At 50.8% G+C, this 14,294-nt stretch overlaps 1 protein-coding gene across 1 annotated transcript; it reads right to left on the bottom strand.

Annotated features, from left to right (window-relative positions):
* Positions 1–643: 643 nt before the first annotated feature.
* On the bottom strand, positions 644–7,098 carry LOC140217290 (uncharacterized). Its single transcript, XM_072287707.1, has 2 exons — positions 3,880–7,098; positions 644–669 (listed from the first exon to the last, which is right to left on the bottom strand). Exons 1-2 carry the CDS (start codon positions 7,067–7,069, stop codon positions 644–646), a joined length of 3,216 nt encoding a protein of 1,071 aa, XP_072143808.1. The 5' UTR covers positions 7,070–7,098.
* Positions 7,099–14,294: the final 7,196 nt, after the last annotated feature.

Raw genomic sequence — 14,294 nt, 5'->3', positions numbered from 1 at the left:
CTTCGAAGCGTGCACGGCTCGCACGGAGGTTAATTAGTAGCGCCTCGGTTTTTGACGCCGAGAGCTGAAGCCCTATGCTGCCGAGATATTCGTCCACGGCTTTGATCGCCGATTGAAGTGATTGACGCACTTGGTAGCCATGGTCCGTGGGCCCGCAAGCAAAAAGAGCGATGTGGCCCTCAATGCAGTTCATGTTGTAGCAGCTGCTTTGTCTGTGTTCTGCACATTGGATTAAGCTTTTGATATCCACAAGTGCAAAAGGCCTATACGCGCCGTGCACGCCGACGGACGCGCCACTGGTGGCGGCCTTGCGCAGAACACGCGGGAGAGGAGCCTGGCGCGCGCCGTAGTTTGTCTTGCCGTTGATCGTGCTTCTTTGTGTTATTCACGTTTTCAGAGCAAGATAGGCAACACCATTGGCACGTGTGGGGTGGCCAAAGCTTCAGGGAATGTCGAAGAATTGTTGCAGGGTGGGGGGCTCAAATGCCAGTGAAAACGTGCTGGCGATACGGTTCTACTCATTCCCGGCAAAGCCTCATCAGCGGGAGCAACGGTAGCAAAAATGGATCGTCGCTTCGAAGGGAAATTTCTTGTTCTCATCCTTTCCTTTGTCTCGTCGGTGTTTTTTTCCACTCGACCATAGTTAGACGCGGGAGCAACGAAGTTCGTCTGCAGTGCAGCATGAGGTTTAAAGGCATTTCGCTAAAGTTCGGAATGCTGTTTGCCGCTTATATTGTTTTCCGCTTTACCGCGTTGCGCTAGCTAGGCAGCACGACTGCACGAGCGCATGGCATTGTACGTTAAAGCTACTGAAGTTTGCAAGAACTGAGATTGTTGGTTTCATGTGGCGCGGTAAATCCTCGCGCCAGCTGTCGCGCACTTCATGTTTTTACATCTATTTTATGCGTGGCTTTGCACATGTTTAACTGTTGCTAGTTGCTCCATGCATAACTCTTGTCGATTCTTTTGAGCTGCGAAGTTTTCACCCTGCCTTGTTTGTAAAGGGTATAATTCACGCTGTGTCTTATCGGAATGATACCAAGGAAGTGCTTCTTTAACAGCTTTATTCTTTTCGCCCGAGGGCATCTTAGATATTATTTGCGTTTTTGGAAATGTGTTTAGAAAATAGGTAGTTCAGGGCGAGAATTGCTATTAGGTGCTGGATATGGTATTTTTGTTACATTTCTCGCTGAAAAGTTTGCGTCCCGTTTGGGAAGTCATCACACCTCGACGCTGCCTGAGCAAACTTAACACGCCGAGTGATTTGTTTGTTTCACAACGTAGTCCCTTCTTGCATGTGAGTTTTGTACTCAACTGAATTCTTTTTTATACTTACGCTGCAGACGACTAAACCGGGCCTTGCCGCCAGCGCTCATCTACTTTGACTGGCGCTGCACTGTCTTTAAATATATCATGTGGCACCTCTCTCTAGTAATATAAAAAAGTACTGAAATGTTAGTCAGTCTTTAGCTTTGTACGTTTCCAAACAGCTCCCTTGGGGAATTTAAAATTGCACAAACTGCAGTGAGAACGGTAGTTCATCGGCGTATGCAGCTGAATTGCCTCGGCGCTACAGCACTAACACGCGCTTTTATTAACCCGTGTGTTTGGTGACTTCTTTGGCTAGTGTACGCGTTTCCATCAATAAATTGGCAATTACTCTTCTTGAGGCGACTTTGACTGCACTTATTTGGTGATGTCACATGTATTCATCGGCAGGAAAATCGCAACGGCATATGCAGAGATCGCACCATGCGGATTTGTTTGATATAAGTCTGCACTAACGACGGGTGCTTATTATTCAGGTACAGAAGCAGCATTGCGGCAAGGGTAGAATAAAGAAAACCATCGAGAGATCGCATCCCTCAACAAAATTTATCGGCTAGTGAACATGAGCTCCACGTCATGTAAATGGCGTTCATGGCGTTTGTCTGCGGGACACACCTTGCACGTATGTGGACCATGTTGTCCCAAACACCGGTAACATCGTGTTCATACCCGCTCGCACAGAGGTCAGCATCTTCCCTACAGCTGTCACCGCAGAAGAAGCAGCCTGGCACCCGAACAAAGGAGAAATCGCAGCCGCGAACTTCAGCCATCCTTGCTGCAAAGGCTTGTCGTCTGCTACTGCTCCCGCGTGTACTGTTCGAAGCGTCCGCTAGGTGGCTTTCAGTGGCGCCTCTATAGGCGGTGCACGAGGCGTATACTTCTTTCACATAAACAAAATAAGGTTCTATGTAGTTCTCAGTGTTACAATAAAAAATAATAGTAAACAATCTGATCGTGGAATTGTATTTATTACAGTACTTCCTATGACAGTTACTGGCAAGTTGACAACTTGAACTGGTCAATCAGTCATGGGAAGAAATTGTATGTATACATATAGAAAAAAAAAGGAGTATGTGTGTGTGTGTGTGTGTTTGTATGGGGGTGTAGGATTAGGGCGTTACGAAAAAACGTACAAACACCGTCCTCTAGACCCATTGCTTTAAGGTACCGTAGCAAAGCGTACTATGCATAAAGTTCATACAACTAACTCTGATATTACTACACACGCCAGGCGGCACGAGCTACATTTGCCATGATTCGCATTCGCGACTGCACCGGATGCCCTCCATATTATTCTGGTTAATCTTGCTCACTGCACCGAGGCAAAAGAACGATCATGGGGGCAGGTGCCTTTAAAGTATCTCAGCATTGTGAGGCACCGATGCGCGTGCCAGGGCAGCTGTCCGGGCGAACACTCCCTGGGACACACCTGCCTCGGCGGCCCAAACCTACGTACCGTTCTGCTTCGAGCTTTGGTGCCCCCACTGTCCCTTGGGTGCCCTGGTGTTCCTGCACCACCTAATTATGATCTCAGGTGCTCTACTGAGACTTGCGTTTGTCGGTTACATGTGCCCTACAGCTGGATCAGTACTTGTAATAAAAAAAACCCCGATCTATCGTCGCGACGGTAGATCGCGACAGCGGCTTCTGCAGCATAGCGCGCCCCTGCGAAGAGAATTACGGAACGACAACGAGGAATCTGACCACAGCTTCGAGCTCCAAACTCGTAAACCTCGTCGGGTGACACTCCTGCAACAGGCGTGAGCGCTGAAAACCGCATACCGCGGGAAACTTCAACAGGACCATCCTTCGGTTGCATAACTGCCACCTGCAAGGCCAACATCCACCACGCCCACACCATCCCGCAACATAGAATAAACAGCCTAAACACACGGCTGCACGCCCACCACATCACTACACTACAAGCGAGACGCCATGCTGCTACGCTGCTACGGTTGCCAGATTAAAACTGACTACTGTCACCAAGTCTAGCAAGCGTCTCAGGAGCTGGCAACCTCGGCGCGTAGCAACATGGCGGCGCTTCTGCGGTTTCCGATTTCAATGCATGGGCCCTATGGGTATCTTGTCCTCTAGAGTCAGTATAGTAACTCTATGGGGATACCTGTTTAATGAAAATTTTGATTTTTTCGGACATCGTGCCCATTAGACGGTAATACATTTTGTATATGTGATAATCTTTGTTACATATTTTTCTTAGTAGACGTCTTTACAAACTTTGTTTAATTTTATCCCACAATCTTGATTCTGGCAATTTGTCTTTTTTATGACATATATATCGTCAATAAAACTTTTATGCGTAAAAAGTGTATTAATTCTGATTTTTGATTATGTATTACGTAAGATATTTAGTGCAGCATTTCCTCAAGAGTGAGTGAGTGAGTGAGGAAACTTTGTTGTGAACGCCTGCAGAACGGTTGGCCTTCCCCTGTTAGGGAGGCGTTACCGTGACGCGGCCATGACGTCTTCGCGGCGTGTGGCGCCTCTACTTCGGCCGCGGCCGCACTATTCCCTTTGGTCGACCGCGCCTGCCCCTCTGTTGGGGTGGCAGCCTCCCTCCGGTTTCACTCGGTCGTTGCCTTTCGAGGGCCGCCGAGATCTGCTGGACGGCCTGGGTTTGGACATCTTGGTCATAGCATCTCGTTGCGGCCTCGAGCCGCGGCGGGATCGTTGTTATTGTTGCAGCTTCATGCGGATTCTTGGCACAGTCCCAAAGGATGTGAGCTGCAGTGGCTCTTTCCTTTCGGCACACACAACACAGATCACTTTCATAAACACTTGGGCACACGTGCCTCATCAGCACCGGGGTGAATAAGGACCCCGTTTGAAGTTGTCGATATAAAACCGCCTCCTTACGGGTCAAGCCCGGATGAGGTGGCGGCATAGTCCTTCGCTCTAGTCGGTACCATTTCACAATTTCGTTATAGGAAGTCATTTTGTCCTTGGTTTCCCACCACCACGACGGGTCGGCTGTAGTAGCAGCGGCACGGTTGGTTAGTCCTCGCGCCGCCGCGTTCACCGCCTCGTTGTGGTTAGCGTTGCCGCGATCCGACACATCACTGCCCATGTGGGCCGGAAACCACTTTATCACCACACACCGACTTTCACTCGCGAGATCGACCACACGCAACACACGCGCGGCTTCACCACACACCCTTGCTCTGGCGTAATTTTTCACTGCCGTCCTAGAATCACAGAGCACAGTCGTGCACTCGGGGTCGGCGATGGCCAAAGCAATGGCCACCTCCTCGGCTTGATGCGCGCCTCGAGTCCGCACACTCGCAGCTGTTCTCGTTGCACCGGTCGATGCCCCGACGACTGCAGCGGCGAATGCCTTTCTGTCATGTGGATACTCTGCCGCGTCCACAAACACGGCACCCCTGTCTTTGGCATGGAGATCGATGAGCGCCTTGGCCCTCGCCGCCCGCCGCTCTTTGTGGAACTCAGGGTTCATATTCCTTGGCACCGGACATACCCGTAGCCTTCTACTAATTGCGTCCGGTACAGGCACCTCTGTATTTTCGGGTCCCATTTCCTTTGGTCCCAGGCCTAGGTCACGCAGCACTTGTCTGCCCGTTCTTGTTTCTGATAGCCGCGCGAGCTGAGCGGTCCTCTGCGCCTCGGCGATTTCCTCCAGGGTGTTATGTACTCCCAAGGCCAGGAACTTGTCGGTGCTTGTGCAGTCGAGAAGTCCGAGTGCAGCTTTGTACGCTTTGCGTATGAGCGCATTGATCTTATTTAGTTCGCACTGCCTCCAGTTGTGGAAAGCAGCAACGTATGTAATGTGGCTTATAGCGAAGGATTCCACTAGCCGGGTGAGGCTTTCTTCCTTCATGCCTGCTGTTCTGTGCGACACCCTCTTAATGAGGCGGATGGCCGTGGTGACTTTGGCCGCCAGACGGTTGACCGTCTCGCCGTTGACTCGTTTGCGCTCAATCAGCATCCCCAGCACTCGGATCTTCTCGACAACCGGGATCATGTGACCACCACTCGTCCTGATCTTTATTGTGTCTTGCTCTCTCGCAGGTTCGTTGCCTTTCGTCTTCCTAGCTGTCCTTTTCGGAGGAATCACCAACAGCTCAGACTTGCTTGGGGAGCAGACGAGCCCAGACCCGTCCAGCTGCTCCTCGATAGCGTCAACCGCCTCTTGCAATGTATCCTCGATGTGTCCGTCGCTTCCTCCTGGGACCCAGAGCGTTATGTCGTCGGCAGAAATGGTGTGTCGGACCAGCGCCACTCGTGAGAGGCGCTCGGCCACCCCTATCATTACAAGGTTGAAAAGCAATGGCGAGATGACTGAGCCCTGGGAGGTCCCGACACTGCCGAGCTTCTTCTTTTGGAGCCGCAGGTCACCGGCGATGATTTCGGTAGTCCGCTCCGTCAAAAAATCCTTGATGTACGCATAAGTTCTCTTGCCCATGTTTAGCCGTGACACCTGGGCGAGAATCGCTGAGTGTCTCACTTTGTCAAAAGCACTCAGCAGGTCCAAACCCAAGATGGCTCGCTTGTCTTTCGTGTTGGTAGTGTCATCGAGGATTTCATTTTTCAGTTGTATCATGGCGTCCTGAGTTCCGAGCTTGTTTCGGAACCCGATGACGGTGTTTGGGTAGAGCCCCGAATCTTCCAGGTACCTCTGCCACCTGTTCATGAGTACATGCTCCAACGCTTTGCCCACACAGGATGTAAGCGAGATCGGCCGGAGGTTCTCAATGTTGGGTGGCTTGCCCGGCTTGGGAATCAAGATGGTCTTGGCTGCTTTCCACTGCCGGGGTAATGATCCGGCTCGCCAGCAAGTGTTGAAGTATGCCGTGAGGTTCTCGATGGCCGCTTCGTTAAGATTTTTTAGCGCTCTGTTCGTAACGCGGTCGGGACCAGCGGCGGAGTTGCTGTTGAGATCGTGCAGGGCAACCCTTACTTCCCATACTTCAATGTCTCGATCTAGCCACTCGTTTGCTTCGCCTAGGTAGTCCGGGTGCGTCTCTGTGGGAGTGACCGGGAGGTACTTGTCGTCGAGGCGTTTCTTCACTTCGTCTTCCCCGTGCTCGGTCAGCGCCCTGTGGATGATCTTGGCCAAGTTGTGGTGCTGGTGAGACATGGTCGTGGTCGCATCCAAAAGATGCCTCAGCATGCTCCACGTCTTGCCGCAGTGCATCTGGCCGTCCGCTGCGTTACAAACCTCATTCCATTGCTGTGTGCATAGCACTCGGCTGTGGGACTCGATCTCGCGGTTGAGTTCGGCGACCTTCTTGCGTAGCTTTCTGTTTGTCCTCTGCGTCTTCCACCTTGACAGGATGGACTGCTTGGCTGCGATGAGGTGGGCGAGGCGGCTGTCGACCCTGTGGACACGCTCGTCCGTCTCGACTTCCTTGGTGGCCTTTTCTACCTTGTTTACAATCTCGGTGGACCACTGCTCAATGTCCGTAATTTCGGTTTGCTCCTCGGGTAACAATCCTCGAAACGCGTCCCAGTCAGTAAATCTATGTTTCCGAAGGCTTCTGCCAACTGCGTCGTTACCACCGAGCGGGACAACGACCTCCACAATGTAATGGTCACTTCCCAATTCGTGGCCCGTGTTGCGCCATTCGAAGTCCTCCATACCACCGCCATTACTCCTGACGAAAGTGAGATCGGGCGTTGTGTCTCGGGTGATCGAGTTGCCGATTCTTGTAGGGTATGCTGGGTCGGTCATTAGATTTAGTCCCAAGTCGGTAGCATCTTGCATTAGGTCCCTGCCCTTTGCCAATGTTTTGGGGTAACCCCAGGCTTGATTCGACGCGTTGAAGTCCCCGCAGATTACCAGCCTGTTGTCGGGCCCCGCGACTTTGCACGCTTTGTGTAACAGTGCTTTGAATTTCTGCTTTCCGTGTGACGGGCTACTGTACACGTTTACCAGAAAAGTGCTTTCCTTCTGCTTTTTCCCGGTAACCACCTCTACCATGGTGTGCTCGATTGGGCTTTTGCTCAATAACTCGTGCTCGACGTACGTGAGGCCTTTTCTCACCAAGGTGCAAACTCCCCTGCCGTTACTGCCGGCCGCGGTCCGGAAGCTTGGTGGGCTGACGTGGGGCCGGTAACCTGAGAGCTTTACTTCCTCAATGAGGGTCTCTTGCAACATGATAATATCTGGCTTTCTTGATGCTTGTTCTAAGTGTTGCTGAAGTACAGCCTTTTTTCCAGCAAAACCGTTGCAATTCCAATGCCAGACCAGGAGGCCTTTCACTGCTGTTGTGGTTGCGGTGGTTGATGTCCTATCCATGTTTGCTGAAAGTTAGCCATTTGCGTTGCCAAATTCTGTACTGTCGTAGTAAATTGCTGGCACGTCTGTTCAATTGCTATGAAACGGTCGGTGATTGTCTTGGTGAATGTCGTGCGAATATACTCTTCAAAGTGGGTGAGCCTGTCTTCAAGGTTGTCTACCCTATCGCAGAGTCTCCGCTCTTTGAGATTTTCAATTGCTCTTCTCTTGGGTGCCGGACCCGCCGAGGCCGCGTTCTCTGTCCTCGGGTTCACCGCTACTTCTGGTTCATCCTCGGTCATTGCCATCTGCTGTGGTTGTGGCGATAAAGGCTGTGCCTGCTGCTGCTGTAGCTGGACCGTCATCATTCTTTTGATCTCTGCCATTTCCTTGCTGAGCTTATTGACTGTCGCCTCTAGTTCAGTGTTCTTCTTCCGCAACGCCTCGTTTGCTTCTCTTAGCGCCTTCATTGCCTCACTTTCGTCTTTAAATTTCCCTCCACCTCGAAATGGCGGTGACTGCTGCTGCTGTCGCTGCTGCTGCTGCTGTTGCTGCTGCTCTTTCTTGGCTACCCCCGACTTTACTACGTCTGCCCAGGCTACTCTGTCTTTGGATTGGGATCGGCGGTGGCGGCTCATGCTTCTGTTTCGACTTTCGCTGTTGTTCCCGCGCGAGCGTCACTCATGGCGACCAGCTGTGCCGCTCGCTCCTGCTGACGTCATCAACGGTGGAAACTCTCCGGATGCTAGTTGTTGCTGTACGCGCTGTTCCGCCATCTTGCGCTCCCACTGCCTTTTCGTTACTACGTAGGGAGTTTTGTATTTGTTCTTGCATTCTCTATCGGCCGTTGGGTGTTGTCCCCCACATAGTTTGCATTTAGGCTTACACTCGTGGCCATCGACAGGGTTATTGGCCCCACAGTCGAAGCACACTTTCATATTGGGGTTAGGACAAACCTCTCTTCTGTGGCCTATTTTGCCGCACTGTTTGCAGACATCGAAATGCTTGCGGTACAGACTGCACCTCGTTAACACAGGGCCATAACATACATAATCTGGAACCTTTTGGCCTTCAAAAACTACAATTACGGTAGTCGTATTGCCAATTCTTTGCGCCCCTCTTGCTAATGGATTTCTTGAGCTAACAACGTTCCGGTCAATCTCCGCCGGAGTATCTTCAATGGGAATGCCTCGAATGATCCCCTTGACCGTGCCATAGGGTGTGGTTTGGTACGCGCCTACCTCGTGTATCTTGCCCCCGATGCGGATGGCCTGAATCTTGGCATAGGACAAAGCACGCCCCTTATCGGGGGTACTCACCACCATGATATTCTGGTGTAGGTTGGGGCAGAAGGTATCCGCCGCACCGTCTTCTCTGGAAACCCTCGCCGCAGCCATGATGGCCGAGGCAACGATCCCAGTCTGCATTCTTGCGATGTTTAGGCCTCCCCGCGGCCTCACGATCACTTTGGTGTCCTCTCTCGGCAGCACGTCTGGCATTCTCGCTGCCCTTGTTGTCGTTGCGATCACTTTTCTGTTGACGTGGTCTCTTGTTTTAGGCCTCGACTGGCGAGCGGCGGAGCCCTCGCTCGCCGGGGCTGTTATGCGCTGGCCCACTTGCCACCAGCCGATCCCAGTGTGGAACTCCTCAGGAGAAATCTCTTCCCCTTGCACCTCGACGCACATCTGGCCGGAGCCAGGGCTCGATGTCGTCGGAGATGTGGCCGTCTCCATCTCGGACGCCATGTCGTATGGTTCCACGCCGGGGTCAGGCCCAATCCCGGCGGCCACGAAGCAAGCCTAGGCTTAGCACACCACCGCACCGACGACGGCGAACAAGTTCCAGAAAACGGCGAAAAACTTGCCTTACGTCGAAAGTTGGGTATCGGGCGATTCCCAGCGCCTTCACAAATACACTGGTAACAACGAAACTGCGATTCGAGTCAAAAGACACTGTCAAATCGGTCATCGAAGACGGAGCCAGTGCCAGCGTTCAACTAGAGAATCACTTCGTCGTCTTCCCCCTTTCCTCAAGAAAAAAAATTCTGGCGTAACCTACAAAATACACCTATTTCGCGCATGGTAGGGAAAGAGTTATATACCAAAGCAGTTGGACTGGAAGAAATGAATACACGTAGCTATTACCGCAGGAATACTTAACACTTCGGAAAACATGAATCGCAAGAACGTTGAATTGCTAGACAAAATACTCTGTCACAGTTACGGCCGCACTTGTCCTTCTGCCTATCACTAATGCCGGCGTATATTCGCTACTGAGCTCACCTATCACCGCTTTCAGCAACCTTTCAGTGAACGACTACATCCTCACTGCAGATAAAAAAATTTCATATAAAATGCTTCATGGCGTTTTCCGCGTTACCACTTCTTGATTACACACTCTGACCGGTGAGCTTTCCATTGCATTAAAACATTAAAATATAGGTAGCATGAAAATTGGTTCTCAGTCCCTTTAATCTTCACCTTTAAGAGTGGAACGCGATAGCATTCAAAGATCCCTGACTGCTTCCCATGCTTCCCGGCAACTGCACCTTATGTAACCATAATCATCATCATCATCAGCCTGGTTACGCCCACTGCAGGGCAAAGGCCTCTCCCATACGTCTCCAACTACTCCGGTCATGTACTAAATGTGGCCCTGTTGTCCCTGTAAACTTCTCAATGTCATCCGCTCACCTAACTTTCTGCCGCCCCCTGCTACGCTTCCCTTCCCTTGGAATCCAATACGTAACCCTTAATAACCATCGGTTATCTTCCCTCCTGATTACATGTCCTGCCCATGCCCATTTCTGTTTCTTGATTTCAACTAAGATGTCATTAACTCGCGTTTGTTCCCTCACCCAATCTGCTCTTTTCTTATACCTTAACGTTACACCCGTCATTCATCATAGCTCGTTGCGTCGTCCTCAATTTAAGTAGAAACCTTTTCGTAAGCCTCAAGGTTTCTGCCCCGTACGTGAGTACTGGTAAGACACAGCTGTCATACACTTTTCTCTTGAGGGATAACGGCAACCTGTTGTTCATGATCTGAGAATGCCTGCGAAACGCACCCCAGCCAATTCTTATTCTGATTATTTCAGTCTCATGATCAGGATCCGCGCTCCCTACCTACCCTAAGTAGATGTATTCCCTTACCACTTCCAGTGTCTCGCTACCTATCGTAAACTGCTGTTCTCTTTCGAGGCTGTTAAACATTACTTTAGTTTTCGGCAGAATAATTTTTAGACCCACGCTTCTGCTTTACCTCTCCAGGTCAGTGAGCATGCATTGCAGTTGGTCCCCTGAGTTACTAAGCAAGGCAATATCATCAGCGAATCGCAAGTTACTAAGGCATTCTCCATTAACTCTTATACCTAATTCCTCCGAATCCAGGTCTCTGAATACCTCTTGTAAACGCGCTGTGAACAGCATTGGAGAGATCGTATCTCCCTGCTTGACGCCTGTCGTTATTGGGATTTTGTAGCTTTCTTTATGGCGGACTACGGTGGCTGTGGAGCCGCTATAGATATCTTTCAGTATTTTTACATACGGCTCGTCTACACCCTGATTCCGTAATGTCTCCATGACTGCTGGGGTTTCGACTGAATGAAACGCTTTCTCGTAATCAATGAACGATATATATGAGGGTTGGTTATATTCCCACATTTCTCTATCACCTGATTGATAGTGTGAATATGGTCTATTGTTGAGTAGCCTTTACGGAATCCTGCCTGGTCCTTTGGTTTACAGAAGTCTAAGGTGTTCCTGATTCTATTTGCGATTGCCTTAGTAAATACTTTGTAGGCAACGGACAGTAAGCTGATCGGTCTATAATTTTTCAAGTCTTTGGCGTCCCCTTTCTTATGGATTAGGATTATGTTAGCGTTCTTCCAAGATTCCGGTACGCTCGAGGTCATGAGGCATTGTGTATACAGGGTGGCCAGTTTTTGTAGAACAATGTGCCCACCATCCTTAAACAAATCTGATGTTACCTGATCCTCCCTAGCTGCCTTCCCCTTTGCATAGCTCCCAAGGCGTTCTTTACTTCTCCGGCGTTACTTGTGGGATTTCAAATTGCTCTAGACTATTCTCTCTCCCACTATCGTCGTGGGTGCTACTGGTACTGTATAAATCTCTATAGAACTCCTCAGCCATCCCGATGCCCGGTGATTGTGTGTCGGGGTAAGACGAAGATGAGACGACGTTGCCGGCGTGGGATGGATGGATAAAACTTTATTGGTTCTATTTGAATGTGGTTGGGCTCCTAGACGTCCGGGAGCCCCCTGGCCGACATCTCTAGGCAAGCACGGTCCACTAGCCAGAGCTGGTCATCCGAGGAAGTGGCCCGAAGAGCGGCCTCCCACGAGGAAATGGAAGGGTTGGGAATAGGCTCTACCGCCATGGGCGTGGGGCAGCTTCACAGACAGTGGAAAAGATCTGCCCGGGGCGCTCGGCAGGTGGTACATTGTGGATTATGGAGACCAGGGTGAAATAAATGTGCCAGATATGGAGAAATAAATGCTTTGGTCTGGATCTGGCGCCAGATTGAACTCTGATGGGCGGTAAGGGAATGGTTAGGGGGAGGTAAATCTCGTCTGCCATCCCTGTAATACGTGGTAATCTGGTGGTAGGTCCAGATCCCCTCTCCTGGCTTTTCCATGGGGTTGGGTGAGTAGTCGTCCAGGGTCCGGAGGGAAAGACGTCGGACATGCGCATTAACGCGCTCGTTCCCGGGGACACACTCATGCCCAGGTACCCACGTGATAGTCACCTGGTGAGGAAGCGAAGGAATGTTTTGCAAAATGTGTGTGACCGTCTTAGGTGCTACGCCTTGAAGGAAGTAACGGTATGCACTTTGGGAATCGGTGCAGATTTCTGTAATGGTAGAATCCGCAGCCGCATGCGCCACTGCTAGGGCTAATGCGACCCCCTCAGCCACATCGGTGCGCGCTGTTTTAATCGAGGCAGATATGTTAATGCGTCCGTCCTCCGTCATGGCAGCGGCCGTGACCGTTCCTTTGAGCGGACGGACCGCGGCGTCGACATAAAGGACGTCTTCGCGATCTTGGTAACGTCGGGTGTAGTAATCAGCCCGCGCTTTACGTCGACCCGGATAGCGGTGCGAATTCATGTTTCGTGGCAACGGTTTGAGTTGCATGTTAGCTGCGAGTCTTACAGGAATGGGGAACCACGGCTCTTCCATCGGGATCGTGCCGCTTGGCTCACATCCCAGAGTTTGGAGTAGGTTTCGCCCAGTGGGTGTTCGGGTGAGGCGTAGAAGCTGATTACTCCTCTGTGCCTCTATGATTTCCTGGACGGTATTATAGAGACCAGTCTGTAGGAGGCGGGTAGTGCTAGCGCGCATCGGCAGCCTCAGTGCGGTCTTAACCGCCCGCCTGATTAGACGATTAGCCTGATCCATTTGTTTTTGAGTGAGGTGGTGATACGGGAGGTGGTAGGCAAGGCGACTGACCACTAAAGCTTCAATCATTTCCATGGTGTCCTTTTCAGACAGGCCGTGATTGCGTGACGCAATCCGGCGAACCAGTCCTGAGATTTGTTTTATTTGTTTATCGAGGAGGTTCAGTGTAAAACCCGCATCTAGGTTAGATTGTATGTGCAGACTAAGGATCTTGATTCTATGTACCTTAGGCACTTGCTGACCGTGTATGAACAGGTGTATGCCTGGGTCGCCTTTGTGGGGTTTAATAGTGAGCAATTCGGACTTTTCTGGCGAGCAGAAGAGTCCCATTATGCGAACATGCCGTTCGATAACGTTGATAGCTGTTTGTAGGACATCTTGGGCCTCCCCAATAGAGCCTTGTGACATCCATAGAATCATATCATCAGCATAGAAAGCGTGGTGCAATTTAGCGATACCTGCGAGCTCTCTGGCGAGTGGGGCCATGGCTACGTTAAATAATAGTGGTGATAGGACTGCTCCCTGGGGTGTGCCCCTGTTTGGGAGGGCAAAGGCGGCCGATGTGAGTGGACCTAATCTAATCTCAGCGGTACGATTTTCCAAAAAAGCTTTGACATAATGCCACATCCTACGGCCGCAACCTGTGGTGGCAAGGGTCCTGAGGATATGGTCGTGTCCTACATTGTCAAAGGCCTTTTGTATGTCTAATGCTAGGATGGCTCTGGTGCGGGCTGTCCGTCGTTTGGGATTTAATAAGGTCTCTTTAATATGCAAGAAGACAGCCTGCGCCGATAGGTTGGGGCGGAAGCCAAACTGAGTGTTGGGGAAGAAATGCTTAGCTTCTAAGTGCGGTTGTAGTCGCCAGACAATCACGTGCTCAAAAAGTTTGCCTACACAACTCGTGAGCGAGATAGGTCGTAAATTCTGAAGCAGTAAGGATTTATTCTGTTTCGGAATAAGATTAATCTGGGCGTGTTTCCAATCGCCAGGCAGTGTGCCCTTTCGCCAGTGTTCTGCAAAGACAGCTCCTGCAAAGATATGTCATCTAAATTTCGGAGGACTTTGTACGTTATCCGGTCGGGCCCTGGTGCAGTGTCCCTGGTAATATAGCCAAGGGCCTGTTTCACCTCCGGCAGTGTGACATCTGCATCCAGGTTTTCGTCTGGATCAGGGGGCGTTCGGATGTGTAGGTATGGGCTGTGGAATATACAGATTTTTGATGTGTGCCATAATATCCCTGCCCTTTTGCTCCTCTAAGTAAATCAGCTTTTGAGTTGCCGGCGTAAATGTTAGC

This window comes from Dermacentor andersoni, chromosome 4 (genome assembly GCF_023375885.2).
Source record: "Dermacentor andersoni chromosome 4, qqDerAnde1_hic_scaffold, whole genome shotgun sequence".
In the NCBI taxonomy this organism is placed as follows: Eukaryota; Metazoa; Arthropoda; class Arachnida; order Ixodida; family Ixodidae; genus Dermacentor; species Dermacentor andersoni.
The sequence above is the reverse complement of the archived record's forward strand: the minus strand, read 5'-3'. Positions and strand labels throughout refer to the sequence as shown.